The sequence below is a fragment of the Colias croceus genome, chromosome 12 (genome assembly GCF_905220415.1).
Source record: "Colias croceus chromosome 12, ilColCroc2.1".
In the NCBI taxonomy this organism is placed as follows: domain Eukaryota; kingdom Metazoa; phylum Arthropoda; class Insecta; order Lepidoptera; family Pieridae; genus Colias; species Colias croceus.
The window spans coordinates 3601701-3627657 of NC_059548.1; the positions used below are offsets into that span (position 1 = coordinate 3601701).

General features: G+C 35.3%; 1 protein-coding gene across 4 annotated transcripts; it reads right to left on the reverse strand.

Annotated features, from left to right (window-relative positions):
* Window positions 1-254: 254 nt before the first annotated feature.
* Window positions 255-25434, reverse strand: LOC123696038 (transmembrane protein 47). Of its 4 annotated transcripts, none has more exons than XM_045642035.1 (7): window positions 25230-25434; window positions 23334-23395; window positions 13719-13915; window positions 10838-10977; window positions 8719-8781; window positions 5506-5636; window positions 255-3762 (listed from the first exon to the last, which is right to left on the reverse strand). In XM_045642035.1, exons 1-7 carry the CDS (start codon window positions 25231-25233, stop codon window positions 3730-3732), a joined length of 630 nt encoding a protein of 209 aa, XP_045497991.1. In that variant the 5' UTR covers window positions 25234-25434; the 3' UTR covers window positions 255-3729. The 4 variants fall into 4 exon arrangements, with proteins under 4 accessions (XP_045497991.1, XP_045497990.1, XP_045497989.1 ...); XM_045642034.1 differs by lacking the exons at window positions 23334-23395; window positions 25230-25434 and adding exons at window positions 18095-18394; window positions 21652-22053; XM_045642033.1 differs by lacking the exons at window positions 23334-23395; window positions 25230-25434 and adding exons at window positions 18095-18397; window positions 21652-22053.
* Between the last annotated feature and the right edge of the window lie 523 nt (window positions 25435-25957).

The window sequence follows — 25957 nt, forward strand, 5'->3', positions numbered from 1 at the left end:
GTGTAATGTTTGTTATTTATGAGCTAATAAATAACAAACATTCGAACATCAACCGTCTACATCTCAATACCTACTCAAGTACAGCTGAACCGATTTTCACCTTGTTTTTCGTTGAATATTCTCCGCTTATGTGATAATAACTGATGAAATATTAAAAAAAAAAAAGAAATATCTACCCTGCCGGAGCTGTGTCGAACATTTAGCTATCATTTATCAATATGTAAATATGGAACATTGGGAAATAAAACAAAAACTTCACTAGATTATTACTTTATTCAATCTCATTGATATGACTCATCATTTGGCTAAAATAATCCAATAGTTCATATAAACTTGGGCAAATGCGTGTTAAAAATAAAACAATAATGTCTGTTTGACTTTTAAAATGAGATTAATAGGTGGTCTTAGTTAATTGACTTTATTCTTACAATTGTATTTAATTAATTTAGAAAGAATTGGTAAGACAACAAATTTATATATAAATACTACAGTACGCGTCACGTAAAAAGAACGCTGGATGAAAGTGATGGGGTGTGTTTGCACATGGATCGAGTTTTGCACGAAAGCTATGTGCCGATTATTTTATTTTTGAACTAGGCTCGCGAATCATGGCTTCGCAATTACCTACATATTTGTTATTCTTATAACCAGAAGCGTAGCGTGCCTTGGCGGGGCCCCGTATAAAAATTTGTTTGGGGGCCCTTAGGAAGGGTAGATTTCTCACAATATCGCACGTTGGGGGCCCCCTTGGCGCGGGGGCCCCGTATAATTGATACGGCAGATACGGCGGTAGCTACGCCCCTGCTTATAACCACCTCATAACACCAAATAGACCGATAAATCGCCAATGCGCAGCCATCCGTCAGCGTTCTTTTTATTTGACTCGACTTGTACTTTTACATGCATCTCTTGTAACCAAAATATGACTTGTTTTCTATAAGGTACATTATTTGAAAAGAAAAAAAAATCCGTGAAATTTGTATTGTATCAGTATTTGACTAGCACGAAGGAAGCAATTTGCCCAAGCATATAAACAAAGAACAAAAAACAAGTAGCTATGTATTATATCTATTTAAAATGTACACTTAACGTATAACATTGACACCATTCGACGAAGTTAAATCAGTCAATGGCAGTGTTTTGCATATTCTTCACTTTGTCTTGAACATCGAAAAAATTGCATGTAAAGGAGAGTATAGTGATAAATAGTAGAGATAGAGTTAACAATAGAGATTCTAAAATTGATACAATTACTAAAATCCTTAAGTAATTAAAATTATCACAAACCAAATGATGTAAAAATACAAAAAATCGTACAAAATTAAAGCATTAACCAATAAATATGATCCAATAGTTAATAGAATAGTTAGAAGATAATGCTTGATTACAAAAAATACAGTATCTTTCACTAATAAACTATTAACACTATTAGAGATTACAAAAATCTGCATTTTTCAGTTAGTTTTGAGTAATCAGTAATAATTATCGCTTAATCTTTATAAATAGAAGTATTTTTTAATATATATAAATATTTGAATTATATACAATCTTTCCAGTTTTTTTAAAGGAAAAAAACATCTAGTAACTATGGCAAATTTAGTCCTGTTCGAAATCTAGGTAGGTAAATGTAAAATGCAGATTTCAAGTTAAAATTCTTAAATATTAATATGCCTTAGAAGTTATAATAATTAACCATTAACATTATTCATTAGCCTACAGCTGTCCTAGCGATACAATTTATTTCATAGACAATTATATAAATATTAAGAAAATATCTCGTGAATTAATTTTCAATTCCGAAAAGGATCTTTATAGTTTTACTTAAAACAAACGAGATTCCTGACGAATATCACCGAGGCCGAACGGGACCGAATCGATCGGTACACGTGAACATTATAAATAATACGACAAAAATACATTCAAACATACCCTAGGTAAGGTAACTTCGACCGAAATCATTAATTCCGTTACATATTTCAAGTAGTCATAGCCCGTTTAATCTCAGAAACATCATCGCGACCGTAGAGCTCGACGTACACGAACGTCGTCGTTTCGTTCTACGGAGTCGTCGGTCGCATCGATACAATAATCCAAGCACACTCGTTACACTAATTGTGCAGTAGCTCTAAGAGTACAAGTTCATATTACAAAACGCAGGTAAGTAATAAGTCAGTAGTATTGCGCGAGCGACGCCTGCCGCCCGCCGCCTGCCCGCCGCCGCGCGTCGCACACGCCACACGCCACACGCCACGCCACGCCACGCCACGCCACGCCACGCCATGCCACACCACACGTCACGAGCCATACGTCACGCCACACACTCTGCCGCACTAAACTCCGTGCCGACGAACGATACTACCACACTAAAAATATTTACAACCCGCTAAGGACCAACGAATAAGTTAACAATAAATAATAGCGACGCTCTTTGGAACGGATTACATTCGAGGCGCTGTGGAGCGGTCGCCGGTCTCGCCGAGACGCCCTCAAACTAAATTAACGACGCCCTTAAATTAACCTTAAAATTAAACATTAACACAATATGGCCGAGAGGCGATACGATCTTATGTGATACGTTTATAATTTTGACGAGCGCACGTACGCGGCTAAAAATTTTGAAGTTATTTCCAAACGACTCTGATGCCTAAAGGGAAAATTTCGAACGGGCGACCAAAAAAATTACGCCTTCGGTGAAAATCATTTCATTTCAATCACATAAAATCATCGACATAATATAATTAAAGCTTAAATAATTATAAAAATAACTTAAACTAATTGTAAAAAATACATATTTTTATGATGTAGACGACATTCATTTCAGACTGTATTCTGATATGAACGTCATTTGTACAAAATAAATCACAAAACACTGCTCGAATAAAGCAAGAAAAAGGTTTAAAATTAATAAAAACAAACGCGAGTCGTACAGTATTCGTAATCGCAGCAGACTTGCAACCATGTATCTGCAAATTTGAATCGACAAATAATCTTATAATTGTTTACAGATTAATTATCCTTGGGTAAAAGCAGTTCTCTGGATATCGATTCGATTTTGCAGAATAATAGTTAAAGTTTACATCGCCGCACTCCACACTCGTAACAGAACATCTCGTTACAATTTACTCTTGATACGTTTTGAAGAATTCTTACGGGATTTACCAAAATAACAATTCTTAAAATCGTACAACATTCGTCTTAACAACAAATTGGACCACATCGCTTAGTATTAATTTAAAAATTATGGACAATTTTTAAACCAGATACTTAACAGAATTACAAACATGCTTTTAATCAAGTTTAAAATTACAATATAATACCTACATTTCTCATATTCGTATTACATCATAACTGTAACGGTGATAAGGGAGCATTAAAAACAGCGTATTGAAGAAGTCCAATTTACGCAAGTCTGTTATAATTACATTTCTCTTACTGGAACACAATCTCAATTATCTAGAAACAAAAAAATTGGGCTTCTTCATTTCGCTATACAAAACACAACCGCCAATAGACATTTAAACCAAAAACCACAGAAGTTCCATATTCAAATGTAGTAGACATTGTTCCATACAAAAAAAACAAATCGACAAAGGAGTTTACACATAATAAACATTAGACGTATGCGGTGTGGTCCAAGTGGTTGGTGTGTGTGCGTGGGGTGCGTGTGTGGGTGTGTGCGCGTGTGCGCTAGCGCTCTCACGGCACGAGGTCGGGCAGGCGCCCGCGGCCCTAGGGGCGGGCGCCCGCTTCGCCGCTCACCACCTGGCGTGCACATATTATCATTATGATCATTATTACGAGGATAGAAAATACTTTATTGAAATATGGACCTAATGGTAATCCTACGTATAGTATAAATGCGAGTTTGTATTTTCGTTTGTTACTTCTCGTTCGTTACTACTCACGCAAAAACTGCAGAACCGATTTTCATGAAATTTGGCACACACATAGAACTTGGATTAAAACATAGGATAGTAGTAATGTAAATGTCGATATTTATTTTTTTTGTTTATTTAATAACAATTAAACCACATCGAATCAGACCCTGAAAAATGAAAGGGTTGTATTCCTGAGCATACTCAAGCGTAAGAGAAAAAAAATGACTCGATTAGTAAAGTATTTCGGTCGCTATCGTGTTAACAAGAAAATCCTCCGCACATACAGACACACGGACGTCCAAGACAGAACTTTTTTAAACTGTTTTTTAACTAGTTTAAATAACAAAAATGACATCAAAAATATCATGAATGTTAAAAATAGTGTTTTTTCTTAATATGTGTGTGTATGTATTATCTTACAAGTGCAATGATGATACATAAAGACATTTTAAGTTTGAAAAATCAGATGTTTTGCGCGAAGTGACAGTAGTACCCACCTCAACGCTTCGCTTATGAGGCGTGCAATAGGGCATTTGATGCTCTTCTTGGATAGTGTTAAAATAATAGTGTTAAAATAAGAATTGAAAGGTCCTGGGTTTGATTACCATTGTTTTTGGAAAGAAGTCTCGGTTTAATAAAGCTAGGAAGTCTATTCATCTATTTGTCTATAAGGTAAAATGGATCAGTAAAACAAATCTAATTTGTAAATACCTTATACTGTACTTGGATCAATAGTAGAACATTGAAACGAAGGTTTATGTATCATAAATAAAAACATATTATATATATTTTACTGTATGAGTATATATAGTGTCACCATTGAATAAGGAGACATTATTTATTATGTTTTAGTTGTGTGTGAAATACCTTTCATTGTTGCTCACAAAAGATCATAATTAAAAATCAATAGTACTACATAGTTAGTAATTTTTTTGTTATGTTGACATTTTAATAAATGTGCTATTTGCTTATTAGTATCCTTATTAAAAATTCCGATAAAAATTGCAATTGATTTGTAATAGTATCATTAAGTTCATTTATACATCGGCATACCATTAGGGATAAAGAATAAGGTAATATTTTGAATGTGTATTAATTGTACTTGGACAATATATGGCACATTTATGTTGCCATAAATCAAAAGTACTAATGGAAGACTAGAGAAATTTTTATTTTTTTAAATAAATTAAAAATTATCTATTGCATGTGAGTATAAAGGAAACAAAAAAGAAAGTAGAGAACAAAATAAACTCAAACTTAATAAAATAATCTATGGATATTTTATTAAAATTATATTGTGCCATAAAACAAAACTAAATAATAAATCAGGTACATAAGTATTATAGAACGATTATTTTTATCGAGATAAGGGATAAAATTCAAATTAAAATATTATATATATTTAAACTCACATGCATTAAAAGCTATCATAATATTTTTTACACTATAAAACAAAACAGAACAAAAAATAAAAAGCCATATTAAAAAAAACTCGTTTATTTCTTACAACAATATATACAAAGGCACTATAGAATAAAATACAGTCTTATAATTGTACAAACGGAAAAGTGTGGCATGCAGCAGAAATAAAAACATGTTTTTATTTATAATTCAAAGGCTGACTCACTTTCCGCTCCTTGTAGTAGAGTTCTTCGCTTTCCTTATCGCAGAGCAGCAGCACGACTGCGCCGAAAAGGAAAATGGCGGCGCCCCACCCCACGCCGTACGCCCACCCGAACTCCCATACTGATCTGTTACCTGCATGCATATGGAATAATGTTTAATTGAAATCGCATATTTATAATCTAAATTTTGATAAGGCGCGTCCACACTCCACACAGAGGAAGCAGACACGCGAAGCAATTGCTATCCAAAGCAGTGCGCGTGGACGCTAGGCGGCGGAAAGCGCGAGTGTCGCCACTCTTTGAAAAATTGAAATTATGATATCGCTTCGGGAGGCTGCTCGCTCCGTGTAGCTCCGCCCATTGTTAATATTAATTTGAGTAGTTAATCAAAAGAAATATACAGAAATTGTTTTTTCGATTTGCAGTCATAGGTTATAGAACCTAGGTCCTAGACTATAGAGTTATAGACTCTACTTAATTATAACATATTTTTATGACCCAATTGTTTTTAAATTTGAAAACCTAGGTTACATTTTATTCGAAGCTTGATAGATAGAGAATGATAAAGACTCTTTGTTTATTGTTGATATCTATTACACTATTAGCTAGAGAGCTAGCGCAAAGCTACCTGTATGTATTTGACCAGACCTGGATTTTTGTGTGTTGATTCCCCTATACCTACTATACATGAGATGAGGAGTCACTAAGCCCAGAGTGGTGGACGGGGCGGGCGCTCAGGTTAGACAGTTGGAAATTTTTGGCGAACTTTGAAACCATTTGACCACGTCTGCCATTTTGATATATGAAAATAGATTATTATTATTATCGGAAAATAACAATGGCAGACCATTATCACGTGGATAACATTCTGGCAGACACTTATGAAAGTGCTGAAAAAAATACAATTTTGAAAGTAATTGACCAGATCTGCCATTCATATATTTTATTTATTAGGGTCTTAAAAACTTATTTTCGAAACGGCAGACATTTTCATTGCGTACAGACTTCAGCAGACAACAAAACTTAGAGCTACTACATGGTCAGATCTATGCATTCTCACTCTAGCCTATAGTATTTTTATTTTATATAGTTACTATAAGCATTCAAATAGTCTAGGGTTTATATATGAGAGGGCTCTTTTCGTGTCCCACTCAAACAGTTATTGCCAGATGTTTTCAGTATCACTTTCATGCAAAAGTGAAAATTACTATAGTAGAGCCATTTTAATAGGCAACATTTGACAGTTCAACAAAATTCAACAACGTAACCTAGTAACGACGACATAGAATAACATGATATTTCGTTTTGTTAGAACTGCACATTTGCTTAACTTTTTTCAATTACGATTACGTATTTATATTAATAATGACCGATAGAAGTTATTTTTAAAACGTAATTATTGTACAGTAGTTGGCCGTAAAAGTCAAAAAACAAATGAAAAGTGTTTTCCATGATATGATTATTTATTAAATTTACGCGATTAAGAATAATTTCAACGATAAAACTTAGTAACCGAGAATTTAGAGAAGAATTAAAGAAAATACCTGCCTGATCATTTTATCAAACTCTAAAAGAATTATGGTTATTTCGCATCACTCGGTTTATTAGTTTGGTAATAATTATCAAAGGTACAACCCTAGCCATTGAGTCGAACGGTAGGCAACACAATATCGACTTTGAGCGGGTACATATGGTACATTTCTTCTTGCTGTGAAGCGTAATAATTATTTTTAAGTTTTTTTAGGCTATTATAGCGTAGTAATTTTCACTTTTGCATGAAAGTGATACTGAAAACATCTGGCAATAACCGTTTGAGTGGGACACGAAAAGAGCCCTCTCAGATATAAACCCTAGACTATTTGAATGCTAGTAACTATATAAAATAAAAATACTATAGGCTAGAGTGAGAATAATAGTGATATATAGGGAAAAAAGATAGCTACAGAGATAGTACATGCATAGATCTGACCATGTAGTAGCTCTAAGTTTTGTTGTCTGCTGAAGTCTGTACGCAATGAAAATGTCTGCCGTTTCGAAAATAAGTTTTTAAGACCCTAATAAATAAAATATATGAATGGCAGATCTGGTCAATTACTTTCAAAATTGTATTTTTTTCAGCACTTTCATAAGTGTCTGCCAGAATGTTATCCACGTGATAATGGTCTGTCATTGTTATTTTCCGATAATAATAATAATCTATTTTCATATATCAAAATGGCAGACGTGGTCAAATGGTTTCAAAGTTCGCCAAAAATTTCCAACTGTCTAACCTGAGCGTCCGCCCCGTCCACCACTCTGGGCTTAGTGACTCCTCATCTCATGTATAGTAGGTATAGGGGAATCAACACACAAAAATCCAGGTCTGGTCAAATACATACAGGTAGCTTTGCGCTAGCTCTCTAGCTATATGCTACTGCGTAAATAATTAAAAATTTTCAAAACCAAAATCTGAAATTTAATAAAATCACACAGGTAAGTATCAATTTATTAAACTGAAAATTTTTTGGCAAGAATCATTTTTAAACGTTACTTTGTATTTTACCTCCTCTATAAAAATTCGCTATTTATAAAAAAAACAAGGGCACAAAGCGTTGCGTAGATTACTTCAGAGCTAACCTCCAGTGCTCGAGAGTAAGCGGTTTTGTTGGCGGTCCTCAAGAGGGTCGAAGTGTGCGGGCTGTTATCATCGCACGGAAAGCACGTTACAAACTACTATGTACATGTACTACTAGGTATAAAGAGCACTTTCAAGATACAGTACAATGGGAAAATAGGACTGGGAAAAGCTAGCACGAGTATCCTTTCTCATTTACAGTTTTAGACGGTTCAACATTGTGCACGAATGTATAAGGACTTCCATATATGAGCGACACGTGAAAATACTAGAAAGGTTATGTCTCCCTTTTGTTGCTACTTGCTACATATTTTGTAAGGAAAAAAATGCTTTAAAATATAAGCTAATACTTCAAAAAATATAAATTGTATGATTTTTTTTTATCATCTCATTAAAGACACAAAGACTTATGAGATCACGTAATTACAGGTATTTTTAATATCGGAATATTGATAAAAGGATCCTAAATATGTAATACGACTAATTGGCAATTATAGCGACGTATCTAGGGAAAATATGTCGAGAAGTCACGGACATACATGTCACAAATAACAAAATAATGTACGAATATATCATTGATAAAGCAATTTATTTGGCTTACCTAAATTCAATTCTGCCGCAAAGCAAACTGGATATATCACCAGCGCTATTAAGATGCACATCACTGTAAAATGAAAAACATTATTATAAGTTTAATCAAGCTTTTTATAAATTACTAAATAAATTAGATATTTGTATATTTTTTAATATGGAAATAATAAGATGGTTCAGCGCAAATCTGCTTTGATGGTCATGTGCATTTTACAACGAAATTGCCTGGAAGAAAATGACAAAGCTATGACGCAACAAAATTCTGAGTTGCATCCACTATTATTACGTAAGCTGTTGGTGTAAACTATAAAGTCAGTACGTACGTAAGGTCAGTACGTACGGCGAAGCAGTGCTAGCGGAACTTTGATTAGGTATTATTAATTATAACTGGTTGGATAAAAATGCTAGCTATGACGCTATGACGTTACAATTCACAATATTTTCAGTTGAATCTCATATTGTGTTTAGAGCTTGACCTAGGTATGTAATAGTTCCCCCCCATCAGTTCCAAGCCTTGTCGTGGCCGGGGGGGCTCAGTAGCTTGGAGTGCCCTCGTGTACTCTGAGTGAAGCTAATTGGACGCGGAGGGGCTGAAAGGCCGGTCTGTCGTCTGACGACACGATTGGTTCGACGGCCAGGGATCCATATAGCTGGCTGGCTGGCTTGAAGGCCGGCTAGCCGGGCTGGCTGGAACCGGCTGGTCACACCGGCGGCCTCGCTGGCTGGCTAGGGGGCCGGCTGGCAGGCTGGCTGAAACCGGCTGCTCCACCGGTTGGCTGGCTGGCTGCTTTGGACGGCGGCTGGCTGGCATGCTGTCACCGGCTGGTTGTCCGGCTGGCTGGCTGGCTGGCTGGATGGCTGGCTAGCTGGCTAGGATCCTCCGGGGGGCCAGGATTGGCTCAGGTGCCGTTGTGGTACGGCGAGGGATGGCGGCTAGTGGTCGCGGCCTGGTAATTTGGCTGGGCAAAACGGGGTTGGAAGGTCGATCGGGGCTGGTATTGGGTCTCGTTCCGACCGACTGGCAGGGGGCTGCGCTTTGCGGCGATGGATGACGGCCAGAGGCCGCGCGCGTTGTTTTTTGTTGGTAGTCTAACTACCAACAAAACAGGGGGCGGGATCCCGACGCGTCACTTTTGTGACACGCGGTGACTCCTGTAGGTGGGTGTAGGGCGGCGGCTGTCCTGGGACAGCCGTCTGCCAACTCGTAATCCGGTCCGTGGGGCCGGACCGAGGGCCGCCACCTCTGGTGTGAGGTAGGGGCTGCGAGGGAAACCTCTATAAAAGTGCGCCGGAGGGTCGTTTGACGCGTGACTCACGTTTCGGAGGGCCTTTCGGCGCACGTCCTTCGGCCGGTCAGTGCTGGGGTCGAGGGTTTGGGGAACGCCGATGATGGAACGGGGAACAATCCATCATCGGCGAGTGGGTGGCGTGAGCTCGTGTACGGCTTGCGCCACCCCGGGGTGGGCATTTGGTGGAGGGCCTGGAAACGGGCAAGTGGCGGAGAGCCTGGAAACGGGCAACTGCTGGGCGGGACATGCGGAAGATTGCGAATGTGTACCCGCATCCCGTCTAAAGCAGCGCGTTGGTACACGGTGGGGTTTTGGTCGGTAGGAATCCGACATAACCCACGGCTCCTTCCCCGGGAGCCGTGGGTATCTTAGGCAAGATTTCCCCACTTGAAAAAAAAAAAAAAAAAAAAAAAAAAAAAAGGTATGTAATAGTTGTCTGTACGTACGTGCGAGCGACATGGCGAGCATGGCGAACCGATAGCATCAGAATTTAGGTTATTAATTGCCTGGACGACAAGTGATAACTGCGTTAAAAACAACTGACTTCATACTTGCACTTGCAACATTTACAAATACAGACAAAAATGCTTATTAAAAAAAACTACTGGGCCTATCCGAATAAAATTTTTATGGGACCAATTCGACACCATCCCGCATCGAACAAAAACAGAATCATGTAAATCGGTTCAGAAACCTCGGAGTAATCGGTGTACATACATAAAGAAAAAAAAACATACCGGCCGAATTGATAACCTCCTCCTTTTTTTAAAGTCGGTTAAAAATGACGAAGCTGTGACGTCACAAATTCTAAGTTGGATCCCCTATTAAGTCAGTACGTACGTGCGAGCGACATGGCGAGCACGGCGAACCGGTAGTAGCGGAACTTGGTGCGGTGGTCGGCCGCGCGCAGCCCCAGCGCCGTCAGCAGCGCGCCGCACACGTCCGCCGCCAGCGTCGCCACGCACAGACCGGCTGCCGCCCTGCACACGCACGATACTTGCTAATACCACTCAAAACTTCGATACAAATATGTGTTATAAATGGTTTTTTAACTTTATAAACTAATGTTATCCAGATATAGGTAATTTATATAATTCATAGCATTGTTTTTATCATGATAATAAAGACTAATCCTTTTTCAATCTTTTCTTTTTCCTATATCCAAGGTTGCCTGGAAGAAATCGCTTCAAAACGGTAAGGCCGCCAATTTGTACGGTGAAGATTCCTTTTGTATGTTTTTGTATTTTATATCTGTGCATTGTACAATAAAGTGTTTTTTATGTATTTATTTAATCGATTGAAATGTATATTGTATAAGCATAAATAAAACCTATTAGATTGGGTTTCACCGTTTTTAATTCGGTTGCGACAATTGCATTTGACAAGAAATATAAATTATTGAAATAATATACGATAAAATAATCTCTATAAAATATAATAAAGTATTATGTAGGTGTACATACCTATTCATGTATAGGAAAACAACTAGCTCTGCTCTATTTGCAGTTGCAATTTGCAATTGTTATAGCAATACTTGAAAAGTTAAAGTATTAATTTCCTTGCCGGAATGGAAACAGCGAGAGGGCAGTAACTAACCGTATTCATTCCACGAAACGCAAACAAAGTGGCTTCAACAAACTGACAAACACAAATTCTGAATCGTTTTTAATTTAATTTGACAAGTGCTCCACTCAAACTTGAGAGCGCTGCTATTTTTAGTCATTTCGATTTCAAAGATTTATACAGTTTGTCCATTACGCGAATGAAAAAAATATTTGTGACTCTGTTGGTAGGCACTTTACAATAATAATAACGTTATTCAGAATGAAAATTATGAATCTATTTCTTTGAATAATGAACATAATTTATGTAGCGCGGCGTCCTTGACATGTATATCGATTTTATCTTACTAGGTATTTTTATCTGAGCCGTTTTGCATGATAAGTTTTAATGCAGCAATACAATCAGTGGCGGTACGTTCATACAAGCCGAAAAGCCCGGCTTGCCTAAGGAATTCACTACGAGACAGGAAAATACCCAAATTCACTTTTGAATATTCGCGCGCAACGAGCAATTCAAAATTTGCTCAGAAATTCAATGAAAACTCACCAACGAACAATGTCGAATTCGAGTCAAACTTTTTAATTTCATCCTTCTTGCTATCTAAATAAAGTCGTACTTTGTATAAACAGTGCGGTGTCCTTCTTGAGTGACATATAGTTCTCTCGCTTGCACTCGTGGGCTTTTACCGGGCTTTGCGCTTATCTCTTCTAACGTATGAAATTTCGTTGAAGTAGCTACATACCTATCTATAGAATTCTATAGCAATTTATATGGCCAACAAAGCCGGGCTTTAACAGTGTGAAGATAGTTACGATTGCGCGTCGCGCGAACGAACGTCGTGAATATTATTGTTAGTATGGTTTAGCGCGTGATTATACCGGTGTAATTTAGGTTAAGTTTTTCGAATTTTGTGATAAAATAAGTGTCGCGACACAGATTGTATTGTAAATTGTGATGGTTTGCTTTGTGCTCAGCGGGGAAGGTAAAATCATTAAACTTTACTGTAAAACAACGATTAATTTCTTCATCAAAACCAACTCCCGATTTGTGCAGTAAATAACATAAACCAAATTTTAATTGTAATGTTTACGAATTAATCGATTTCATGAATGAGAATTGGTTAGAAGAAGCCTTCTGATGAAACTTGCACATATTTTGGTATTAACGATTCTTGCTAGTTGTTCTTCCACGGAGCGTGCTTTCTCAGCGTTAAATCGAATTCATAGGTACCTAGGTAGGTACGTATTTAAGAAATACACAAGGCCAAGAACGCCTTTCTGAATTAACAATGACTGTCATTGAGAAAGAGCTATACCTACTTCTATTCTGATGTTATAAAATATTTCCTTCAGAAAGATCGGCGTTTTGAATTAGAATATAAATGATCTGTACAATTTTATAATATAATGTCATACAGTTTTATATAATTTATAGATATAGATTTTAATATGATTGTAATGGTAAACGTTTGACTCAACTGTTTGCGGGCGCGCGTGAAGAAGAATTGATTCGGTATGTTCACATTTTTTATAAGTTTTATAACGAACATAGGTACCTACTTAGTAACACAGTGTATACCTAATTCAAGAAAAGGGTACCCAGCAAACACTTCGAAAAATTTGGGCTTGCCCAGTCCTTACACCCTAGGCACGCCACTGAATACAATATTATGATCCGCTAAACTGCATAGCATTTATTTTAATGTTGAACAATGCAATATTATTTAACAGCAATGATAGAGGCTATAATAACTGTTTTATTAACAACACTGGATTAGAATGTGGGTTCATCACGATGTAAATTTTCAATTCCATCACTTATATTTATCTAACAATATACTTACTATAAAAAATAGAATCATAAAAAGCAACCCTCTATGTATCCTATCCAATTTTTTTTTGACTAATATGCTACATACAAAATCACTATGGAAGTAAAAGTGCCATTTTTAAAGCGCATTTACGCATTGGTCGAATCGCGGTCGGTGGTACGAATCGTGCATATCAAACGAGCAAATCCTCATTCTAACCCCACTATGTCAAATTATTTCAGTGTAAACAGTTCTAATACTGAACAACACTGAATACGAGTTTTCGTTTACACAACGTGATCTTCATAGAAGATAACTGAAACCATAATAATTAAACGCTATACTAACTTTATGTATGGCGCGGGCCTCGCAGCGTAGCATCCCGGTTGCGCCGTGATATCGAAGGGGAGCGGCGTAGGCGCTTCAGGGTCGATGCAGTGCATGAAGAGCCCCTGCCGCCAGCCCGCCGCCATCAGCCAGTCAGCTGACGCCAGCCCCAACACCATCAGGATGATCACTAGCAGGCCGCATATTAGTGCGATCACCTGGAAGATAGAGTGTTTACTTTAGTACAATCGCCTTCCGATTGAGCGGTTGGTTATTCAACGCTTTTAAATGAATATAAAACTTTTTCTTAATGGCTCGTAGCCCAGAGGCCTGAGGCACCTTTCCTAATCCACACAGATAAACGTGTGATTATACAATAAGGGCCTTAACACCTACATTAAATGCGTCCTTTTTTGTGCTTTTTGGATACCAATGCTTTTTGTTATTTTGGTGTCCTTTCTCAATTTCATTTTACTTTAGTACACCATAATAATATGATGATTATGAAAGTTGCAACAGAAAAAATATAACAACAGAAACATTATCAAACAAATTTAGAGAAAAAGATATATAAACCTTCTGTAATTAATATTATTGCCACGAAAGTAATGAATTTCTAAAATAAATAAGGCTTATAAAAGCTTTCCCCAAATACAGATACTAATTAACTCAATTTTTCTTCGCATGCGGGCGCTAATTAAAACATAACATTAATAAGGAACCGCCTGCAAACTTATTTTCGCTCTTGAAGCAAAAGTACAAAAATATGGGTCATATTTATAAAGTCCAAACATTATGAGTTGTTTTGTCTAAGCTTGCGAGCTTTCATATGAGAAGTAGGTACCTATGCTTCCTAAATGTTTTATAAAACTTAGTGTATTGAAAATTATTCCTCTTTTAAATTTTTATAAATATGGTGAATTTGGTAAGTACACATTTACTTTTTAATGACTACTCATAATATATATGTATACTGTAAAGTGTAAAAGGTTTCTAATAAAGCGAAAATTCAAAATACAAAGTAATTTTGAATGAAAACGTTTTAAAACATGTATGCCAACTGCCATGTCGCTCGAATCCACTTGCATAGATAGATCTTCTTTACGCTATTGTTCCCACCCTCATTAAGCATGTACAAAACAACATACGTCGAGCAAAGTACTCGGTAGCTAAAAGTTCTTTATATAAACAAAGAACGTGAAAAACAAAGCATGCTCGGAGCGGCGTGTTGCGAGGCTCGCGAGTAGCGATCCATCAAACTGTAGTCGTCAAAAGTGGGACTGGGGATTATAGCGTGAAATGAAACGCAAGGAACGTAAACGCGAGGGTAAGAAGAACGAAAGTGAGAGGTGGGTGTCTAGAGGCGAGGCGGGGCGGGCGGGATCGATAGGGTCCCGATCCCCACGGGCCGGACCATCAGCTGCAAGGAGTAAGGACCGACACACGAACTTGCATTAGAAATCGCACCCCTGCTTAGCTACGCGCGTCGCAACCGTCGCGACGACGCGTGACGCTCCCTCGCCCGCGAAAATCCCAGACACTTTTAATTCAATAGTTCTGTGCAGACAAAAGAGTTTGAGAACTATTTTTATCACGTTTTGACGGGACTTATTTCTTGAGTAGTAATGAAATGAATGAAGTAATGAAATAAAATTATGATTCTGATGAAAAATCACTCAATAGATTGTTAATCAAGTATTTTTTAATAGTACTTTTCTTATATATTTAATTAAAATCCACCCCTATAAACGGCTATACAAGAAATACAGTTAATAAAACGAGCTGATTAAGTGGTCTTGGAACAATGTAATATTATAATATAAACTCCGGAAGCATTTGTAAAGAGGTCTGTCAATTTGTAAAGCCATCATGTTAGGAGTTACGTCTCAGGCACGTGTAAGGAAAGAATCATTTGAATACGTTTTTTTAGAATGTAGGTCAGGCGCTTGGTACTATATTGTATGAACACAGTGTGAGCGATATTAATAATGAACGGCCATTGTCCAAAGACTCGTGTTAATTAAAGTATAACTATACGCCTCTTGTTCTTTCATTTTCACTTTTAAACTTCATTTACATACAACGATTACAAAAATAATATGTATGTGCACTGTGTATACAATGATGCATTACATAATTCCATAGATACCCATACAATAGATTCTGTAGTCCCCTATTCCCAGTCGGATTAATTCTAGTTTCGTTTTACTCCATAATTTAACATGGGATTCAACAAGGTAGTACACATAATATTAATATTTTTATGACTCACCCTTTCCCTTTCCCTTTACCTTTATATTGCAAAAATTAAAAAAGAACGGATGCTATTAAAAAGAAATAAAAAGTAGAAACCATTTCATATAGAAAAAGAAAATTGTTCGTTTATAGCATTGCGGCCCTGCGGGTAGTGCAATTTTCTCGTCAATACTAAGATGCATAAAAAGGAAGTACATTTTCATGTGAACTAATTATGAAATAGACACCACCTCATTCATAACAAAAATATAAAATATTTAACACTCTCGTTAACCCTCAGCTAGGCACGCATTCATAAATTGTATCAAATAATTAGTAGTAAAGTCCACGTGCGTCTGTGTGCCCGTAATTGACCAAAAAATATATATTTTAATTTTATAATTTAGATTATATTTTATTCCAATATGTTTAATCTAATTTATCTTACAAAACGTAGACCTTTAGGGTGTAGCAATGAAAGAAATATAAAGAAACAAACATTAAAATTATTTAAATTCTTACAACGATACGGTTTGCAGGGCTTTTTTATGTTATATCTTATTGGCATCCATGATTACAAATATTTAAATATTTTTAATATTTTTTTTCAAAAACAATGTTCTTTTGATTTCATCAACGACCTAACTGTTTAGGAGAGCAAGGGTTGAGTTATATTGCGCTCATTCACTTGAATGTTATAAATTGAACGGTATAAAATTGCGAGATTATTTAAGTTGATAACTAAAAAACTAAACTCAGGCTACAAAGGAAGATTGCAACTTGCCTCTTTTATCTTTACGTCCGTTTAAAAAAAACGACAATTTTTATTTTGCTTTTAAATAAATCCTCACTACATTATCGCATACACTGTTTTTAACCGTGCAAAGCCGTTGCGGGTAGATAGTAATCAATATAATGCACACATGAATTTACAATATTACGGAAATAGCATGGAAACAGAGAGGAAATTAAGCCTCCAGCTCCAGTGCATTAGGCAATCGAAGGAGCAAAGTGGTATTCACTTCTACTTTGGCGTTTTTTAATACAGCCTATGTTGTATATAGTACTTTTCATTTGTATTTATATTGACCCCAAAATTGGCCAATTTCATGTGTTATATAAATTATACATTCAATTAAATACAAAATTTAATGTATATCGCTTATGGCAGATGAAATTTTTCAATAAAGCAATATAGTTCAGGATCCATCGCCCATTTTTGCAAGTGATTACTATCAAGATAATTTTCCGTGAGTAGCTTTATTTTGATGAGACGCCCAATAATTCCCTGTACGAAACTCTCGACTGTGGTAGCTAACAGAGGTAACAAGGATAAAATTTTTTGATTTGATGGTTCTCAAATATTTATTACGCAATTTGTAAGACAATATGTCTGTTTAATTATATAACTATTAACTAAGTGAAAACAAAAATATCTGCTGATTAGTAATCATTTATGATGACCTTGTTATCGATACACATTGGAAAGAGGGGACTTGATCAAACCATAGATTTTGTGGGACAAATATTTTTCGAATAATTTAGATATAATTATCTTGAGATTCAACAAAAAAAAATCAGTTAGTAATAAATGTATGAGAACCATCAAATCAAAAATTTTTATCCTTGTTACCTCTGTTAGCCTTAGCTACCACAATCGAGAGTTTCGTACAGGAAATTATTGGGCGTCTCATCAAAATACAGCTACTCACGGAAAATTAGCTTGATAGTAGGTAATCACTTGCAAAAATGGGCGATGGATCCTGAACTAATATATTTTATCGTTCAGAGAATAATTAGAAAAGCGAATTATCTACAGCTTTTCGCCCATTTTTCTAAAGAAAAATGACGAGAGCTTACGTTGAATCCGGATCATGACAAAAATAGCAGAGCTCATAATCCGACTAAAAAAAATTATGTCTACACTCTACAAGATAAAACACGTTCTTTGTTGTTTATAAAAGTACATAATACAATAATGCAGAAGTTCCTTCTTCGTTTAACTATATTTTCATAGGTACTTAAAGTTGGACCACATGAGTAGATAAATAGTGTTGTCGAACCAAATCTACTCATGCGGTTGGACTGGTATTGTTAATCCTATGTGTTAGGGCAGAGTAATTATTGAAAAGTACCTACACCAATAGTTTTAGAACAATCACCTGTGCAATCTGATTGGCAGGCATTTCGTCGGATTCCGATGCGAACTGCGGCGGCGGCGGCAGGACGGGCGGCAGGGCGCGCGGCTGCGAGCGGAGCCCACCGGGGCCAGCTCCCGCGCGCCCCTGCATGCGCGCACGCTCTAAACACGCACACACGCACCGCGCTTACACACGTTAATACATTCCTTTTCTTAGACGCCTATTATATGTATATTCACTTCTCTTCTTTATATATATTGCTTTTACTGTGCGTGATCACTGGTAGGATATATGGTCGAGGATTCCCAACTGAACGAGTAACTTCTACATAAAAAGATTTTCATTAAAACAATGTAAACAATGGAAACCTTACAATAAACATGAAGATCGTTTGTCTAGTTAAATGCTGCGCTAAAGTCACGCTGATCGAATTACACCCACAGACCTCGACGTTAATGACAATACAACAAAGGTAATTTACATGTGTAATGCACAAAACACAAATACAAATTTACACTTTGGCTTTAGTTTCCTAGTGAAATTCAAATGAAACCAACTAGGTTAAAGACAAGAAAACAACCCTAGAACTATTGCGGAGACTTTCTGAATTAGGACGCTACCAATTGGATAGAATATAAAAGTACCTCAAAATGTTTAGTTCTGACTTGTATTTCAATTTAAGATTACACCATCGCCTTGATTGAATATATACAACAAGAATAAAATAAAGTTATCACAGAAGACAATGAAAAGCAATAGCGGTTTCCATTCATAATCATCTTTAAAAATATCAAAATAGGACACCAATAAAAGCTTGAGCATTCATTATAAAAGAGGTGACCCAATTTCTAAGTTTATTTTGCTTGTATGCGCGACTGAACGTACTGAAACTCGGAATAAAATCAAAATTCCTACCGTGCAATACTGTCAATAAACTAGGGTAGTGATATCAACAAGCAGCGTTTTATTCGCATGACTTCTCAAATTAGGTCAGCAAGCGACAGAACAAATGCGTATCGGTATATCTACCTACTTTAAATAAAGGGGAAGTAACCAAATGATGTTATAGGAGCCGTATGAGAATACTAAACTGTAATGAGGTAACCATCCCGGTTTTATGTTAGTCGTAAATTGCTAATGTGTGATCGAAAAAGTACCTATATTATAAGGTAATACATGTTTTTGTTTATAGGCACTTTAGATACATATTTCCTATGCAAAATACACCTACGCTACGATAATTATCTTAACTTTGAGAAAAATGTTGATGTCATTCAAATAAAATTTTACAAATTTAAAATCAATACCAATTTAATCCTACGCATGAAGATAGACATATTATTTTATCAAGAATGTAAAACTGCACACCTAAATATGTAACTTGGATAAAATGCTTTATCAGGACTATCATGTATGTGCTCATGATTATTATCCATGTTTACATAAGTATTAGTTACATAATTTATTTTTATATTTTTACAGAAGCCGATGTGGGATATTGTAATCTTAATTTATATTTAATTAAAATTATTGAGAACCTAACGCAACGATAATTCATATCTACATTGTGCATCTTAAAAAATATATGTATAGAGGAATTACAGAGAACTTTGGGTTCATATAATATTAATAAGGGACCGAGAAATATTCGAATCGAAAAACAATTATAGACAAAACGTCCGAGCAAGACGCAAATACATCTAACAATTATACCAGTTTCGAACTTGTGCCTTCTGAGTATCTTACTTCAGTTACAGGCACTAGTAGTTAATATAATGTATTTGTAAGCTAAGGTTTCATACTGAAAGCAATTCAACTTGAAAAGTTTCGAAACGCATTGTGTAGCACAAGTTTTTTGATGTTAAAGTTGGCATTTGCACTTCAAAGTTGATATTTTCACTGAGAAAGTTTCTCAGTGGTCAGTAGAGTCGATCGAATTTCTCAATAGGTATGTAATGAAAGAAAGGAATGCCATTGTTAATATCTCTTCCGATACTAAAAAATTACAATTAAGAGATTTTATTACTACTATTCATATTAGATCATAATATATCAAGATTTAATATCATGTTCAACATTTGATTTTTCGAAGAAGCGTTTTAATATACATTCCATATTTGTTTTTTTCAGGGTAGATACGTTTGAAAATGTTTATTAAAGCGTGAACTCGAGTGTAAAACGGTAAACCATCAAAGGAACCTTTTCTTTTTTTTTTTCCTTTACACGTGAATATATTTTTATTAAATCTTGCGCTCTTTATTTCAATTTCCATAATAACCCTGCATATTATTAATTCTAGGCTCTTCAAATAAAAGTATATGATAGGTTACCCTTAATACTGCTACTTCAAAATTGCTTGTGTAAAATGAGGTTTATTTTTTAAGTAAATAATCTAGGGCCGTAACCACAATTAATTTTAATTATCATGTAAAAATGACTTTAATAATCACCCCTCACATTTGAATGAATTGAAACCACAATATATTAGAAAACTGTACCTTAAATGTGCAGAAAAAGACAACAAAAATGTTTGCATTAATATATTATTCTAACTGTATTTTGTCATTGCTCAGTTTTTCAGGAATCAGAAGTACCCTTCATATTTTGTAAAAAAGAAATTTATGTGAAATATATAATTTTTTATTTATTTATATTGACAAAATTATAAATCAAGAGGGTACCGCACTCCATAGAGAAAAACGTATATTTTTAGTATTAAAAATATATACATAGACTTTAACAATATTTTGCTCGTACATAAGTTAGTTGGTACTTTATTTAATCAATTCACGTAAAGAGCTAAGTACTCAAAAAAGGCTATATTATGTTATCGCTATAGTCATATTCAAGTGACATTATAATGCAGGCATAGATTGACCAAATTAATTATTTTAGATTTAGATATTAATTTAAGTATTTTTCAAACTTTACTAATATCTTGATTACAACATATAAATTGTGTTGAATCAAAAATAAGAATAGATTTCTATAAACATCTAGTCTCCATAGCGGATGTAACAGCAATAAATAACTAACACACTAACAACGTCTTTTCAATCATTGTTTCCAGGACGCATTGTTTCTTTGAGATACAACTTTCCAATAAATAGTGTGAAGAAACATGACGCACTCTGTATTTACGATTACTATATTGGGACGATTCAGATATATCTGATACAAACGAAAGTGAAAGTATTGCTTTATTATTAATCACCGTTGTGAGGTGCCGTTCACACGTAAACAAATGGAAGATTCCATTTATAGTTATATTTTTTCAGCCTTTTGTGACGATTCTATATAATGGAAGACAAAGATATTTTATTTAGGAATTCAAGAAATATAGGCCCATAGTAGCCTCTATGATGCCTTTAGTTCTATCAAACTAGCACAATAAAAACCTTATTAAATAAAAAATAACTATATAGCTTTTCCACGATTTTTTCGAATCGAACAGAATAATTTTCAGGCATATAAAACATAAAAATAGCAATTTTAAACATAATATATTTCACAAAATATCTGGCTTAAGAGTTTTGCGCATTGACCCGCGCCGACTTTGAGATTTATACGAAAAGCACCTTTGCAGTCTTCGAAAATAAAAGCACTGATACGAAAATTGTTTAACAAAAATACTAGCAAGGTTTCGAAAAGGGTAGGTGTAGGGAATAAACAGGGATGTGTGAAATTGTAAAGACACTCGGAGGGCGGATCTCGATAGTAGGGCGGCGGAACCGGGCGGCGCAGCGCCTGACGCGAGACTGGCCGCCCGCCCTGCACCACCTCGCAACGCCACCCTCCCGCGCGCCAACAAAACACAGATTACAGAAACACGTTTATTAGCCAAAATGTTACTTCAACTTCGATCGTTCTACAATAAACGAACAGCACTCTAGCACGCGATCACAGAGATTTACTATGACTAAACAAAAACAGTTCTATTAAATACTACTTTAAGATTTCTTAATTAAAATCTTCACAACGGTCACACCTGTGTGATCTGCAAGCTCTTAGGCTGCACGTTACGTCTGGGCGGGCGCTGTGGGGTCCTATGGCAACAGTCGGCTACAGCTCGGAGACGTCGAGTGTAAGTTGCCCGCGAAGGAAATTTGAACCATTTTCTGGATTCACTAGCTCCGAAAGTTGTAACCATTCTATCACCAGGTTTCGACATATCATATACTATTTTGGGGCTATCCGCCGTATCGGAACGTGGTGCAATACGATATTTAGCACCCGATATTGCTTTTTTAATTCCATTAAATGCACGTTGTAACGGCGAGTCTTCGTATTCAGATGAACTGTCTCTGTTTACCGGGGTGAACAGTACCGGTGGCGGAAACACATTCGTTTCACGGGTGTTTCGTTTCAGAAGATTTTTAAGTTTGAACATGAGAGACGGCGGTGGTTCGGTGTTAGTTCCAACGGTGCATACTCCAGGCCTGTACTCATGTTCTATGGGAATTGTAGTTGGAGTGTAGGGTTGCGGCGGTAGCGTAGACGCCCTTCTCGGTGATAGATCGTCATCTTTAAGGTAAGCTATGTGTAAGGTGCTTATGCTTAGAGGCTGCTGCACCGGCGGCCAGAGGTCCCTCGTCGGCGGGACCGGAGAGGGCCGCTCTCCCATCATACGTCGTGTAAATTCTCCCGGTTGCCACAGATTACTAGGCGTCAAACCCCCGTGCGTATGCATTCCGCCACACTAGTTCACTAACAAAACGTAAGTCGTTCGCTAATCCAATACTAGGCTTCGAGCACTTTTATGTATTCCTAGATAATATACGCTCACGTGTATGCTGTACCCTTTTATAATTGGATGAAAGATACACAGCAAGGTAGGTATTAAAATTTATTTTATTATTGTAAAGAATAATTAGTCTTATTATGAAAATATGTTTTATTCATAAAAGAAATGCCATGGTATATTGGAGTTTTATTTTGAGGTCTACAATCTACCAAGATTCTACAATTAATTTCACATTTTTATTGGATCCATTAAAATATTCATAGGAATGTAGAGACTGTCCTTTCTTTTTTCTATGATATTTTGACATATTCATTGTTTATCCCTCTTTTCCTAGTTTAAGACATGAGATTAAACAAACTGACCATGTGAAAGATTTTTTTTTTATTTAATTAAGAAACACATGATTTACAACAGAGTTGTATGCTGTATCTTTCTTTTCTTTATTAAAACTTTCTTATGATAATGTTTATCTTATTTGGATAACTCTAAAGAACAGTAGATACATAAAAGACTTACCTTCAGTGGTCTTGTGATAGTAACTGTTTCTATCATTGTTGTTGAGGCCATCCTGTTGTCACCTTTAAAAAAAGAACATCAATAAGAAAACACAACAATAAATATCTTCTATGGTTTATATTTTTAACCAACTAGAATAATAAGTGTAGGTACATGTAATTTTTTTTATTCATGTACCTATTTGCATTAACTTCAACTTGTTGATAGTAGTTAGATACTATCGAAACTAATATTATAAAGAGGAAAAATTTGTATTTTAAGTTTTTGTATGGTACAGGTAAACTCAAAAACTACTCTAAAAAATTTTTTCCATAACAAAGTAACATACATTGTTAAGTCTACCCAACATCAATAGAGAATTTGTATATATAACCCGAGCAGATAGAGAATAGATCTGAAGATGGCGTCCGCTCGCATGCGTTCTCACTCACTCTCTATCGCTGTCTATACTCACACAGTGAAGTACGCGTTGCAAAAAAATAAACAGACGGGATTCGCTTTCTAAGCTAGGTACTTAACGCACTCCGAGTTATAGTTGCTTTTATTGATATTGTTGTTTTTGTTTAGTTTGATTGTTATATTGTTTGTGTTGTATTTGATTGTTATTTATTTATGTTAAGTTTTTGTTACAAACTTTAAAAACAAATGGATGAACCAAAAAAACGATGTTAGAGAACTTAATTTGCCAACCCTAGCATAAGTATCCATCGCCATCTTCAGATCTATTCTCTATCTGCTCGGTTTATAGAAGGAATTTTATTTTCTGTCATTTGCAACCTTGGTTTGTATAAGCACATATAAGTGAACTTTTTATTTCATAACAGAAAACTTATCATATCAAACAAATGGTACACTTCATCTGAATACAACCATTTAACAAGTGAGAAGAAAAAAACATTTATGTCCAAATGATAATAATAACACACACTCACTAGAGATTGCATTTATCATTGAAGTAGCATTTATAGATGATAATTGTATAAGATTATAATATGAAATTCAATTCTAACTTAATTATTGTCATTATAACATTTCTACGCATTTTAATAAAATTAAATCTTAAAAATTAATTAAGTATAATATAATGAAGAAGCTTATATCCCTTGATTATAATGTTAACATACAGATTATTATAATATAGACACAATTAGCATGACAGAAAGAGACAACTATTAAACATCAAATCTGTTGCATTCTAAGTATGAATTAAAACTCTCATCCAACTTTACCCCACCAGACTTTATTGAAGAAAATATAATTATTTAACCTCAAATGATAGAAATTATTTAAAAATACACAAATCAACATAAGACTTTTACGATATTCAATGAAATGGGGCTATTTTTTTGAGCAGTGTCAAGGAATTTGTGTCAAGAACTTGAGTAGTGTAAAATTGCAATTTAGAAATGCTTGAAAATTAAGATACGCTCCAGAATTTGATACTATATTGTATACATTAGACATAAAATATAGATAGTGTCATTGCAATAAATTTTGAGTAACATACGATTAATCATTTAAATAATAACAAAAATATTCCTTTTTGATTGCATATAAATGAAAAAAAAATATAATGTTAATTTGAAATTATGACATAAATATTAATATACAATTAATACATTTATAGCACAGCCTCAATGAATAACTTTAAAACGTATAAAACTTGGTGATTCATAACAAAACAAGGCCAAGCTTTATATACATTTGATACTCAATTCAACAGTACATGGAAAACGTATAACAAAAATATACGAGCAAATTCAACACTTTAAAGTATATTTTTTAGTCTTTAAACCTACTTGTAATTTATTTAGCGCATTCTAAATGTTTGCTTAAATCTCATGTTCAGAAGCTGTCTCATCAAAATAAACAAAATTTCAAGTGATCAATACTTACTCATGAAGCTTTTTTCACACAGCTATCAATCAGGTTCACATGAAATAATAAAACTATAATAGATTTAAAATGTAGTTTGTAACCTACACAAAGGAAAAATATAAAATACATAAAATAAATAATCGAGAAACACCATGACAGTATTTATTTTTTTGAACTGATTTTTTTCTTCGTGCGACCACAGTCTATTATATAACGTTATACAGAGTACCAAAAAATGGTCACGGATGACACATTAACATGGTTGCAGATAAATAATAACTTTTCAAAAAATTGGGTTCGTATTAAATGATCAGGGTAAGATCATGCAAGGATCATGCAAAGTGCAAACAGCAAAGACCAACAAAATCTCACGATTTCTGCAAACATTTAATGAATAAAAACGTTGAACAAGGACAAACGCCTGAGAGGAGACTTCTCGCTCGGCTTTTTTATGGAAATATTAGCAACTCATATTTTATTTTAAGATCTTTACATTTTTATCAAAACAGTATGTACATCGTCTGGGTAAGTATTACAGATAACTAAATACTTGCTAATTACCAACTAAATACTTACTAGTGTAACGTCTGTAGACAACTAGATAGCCAAGTTGCAATGTGTTCGCTTCTTAGGGCGTATTCAGAAAGAAAGCTTGAAACTTATTAGCGCTTATAAGCGCTTATCGGCGCTTATCAGCGCTGGTAACCCGCGTTGGAAAATATATGAACATGCGCCGATAAGCGCTG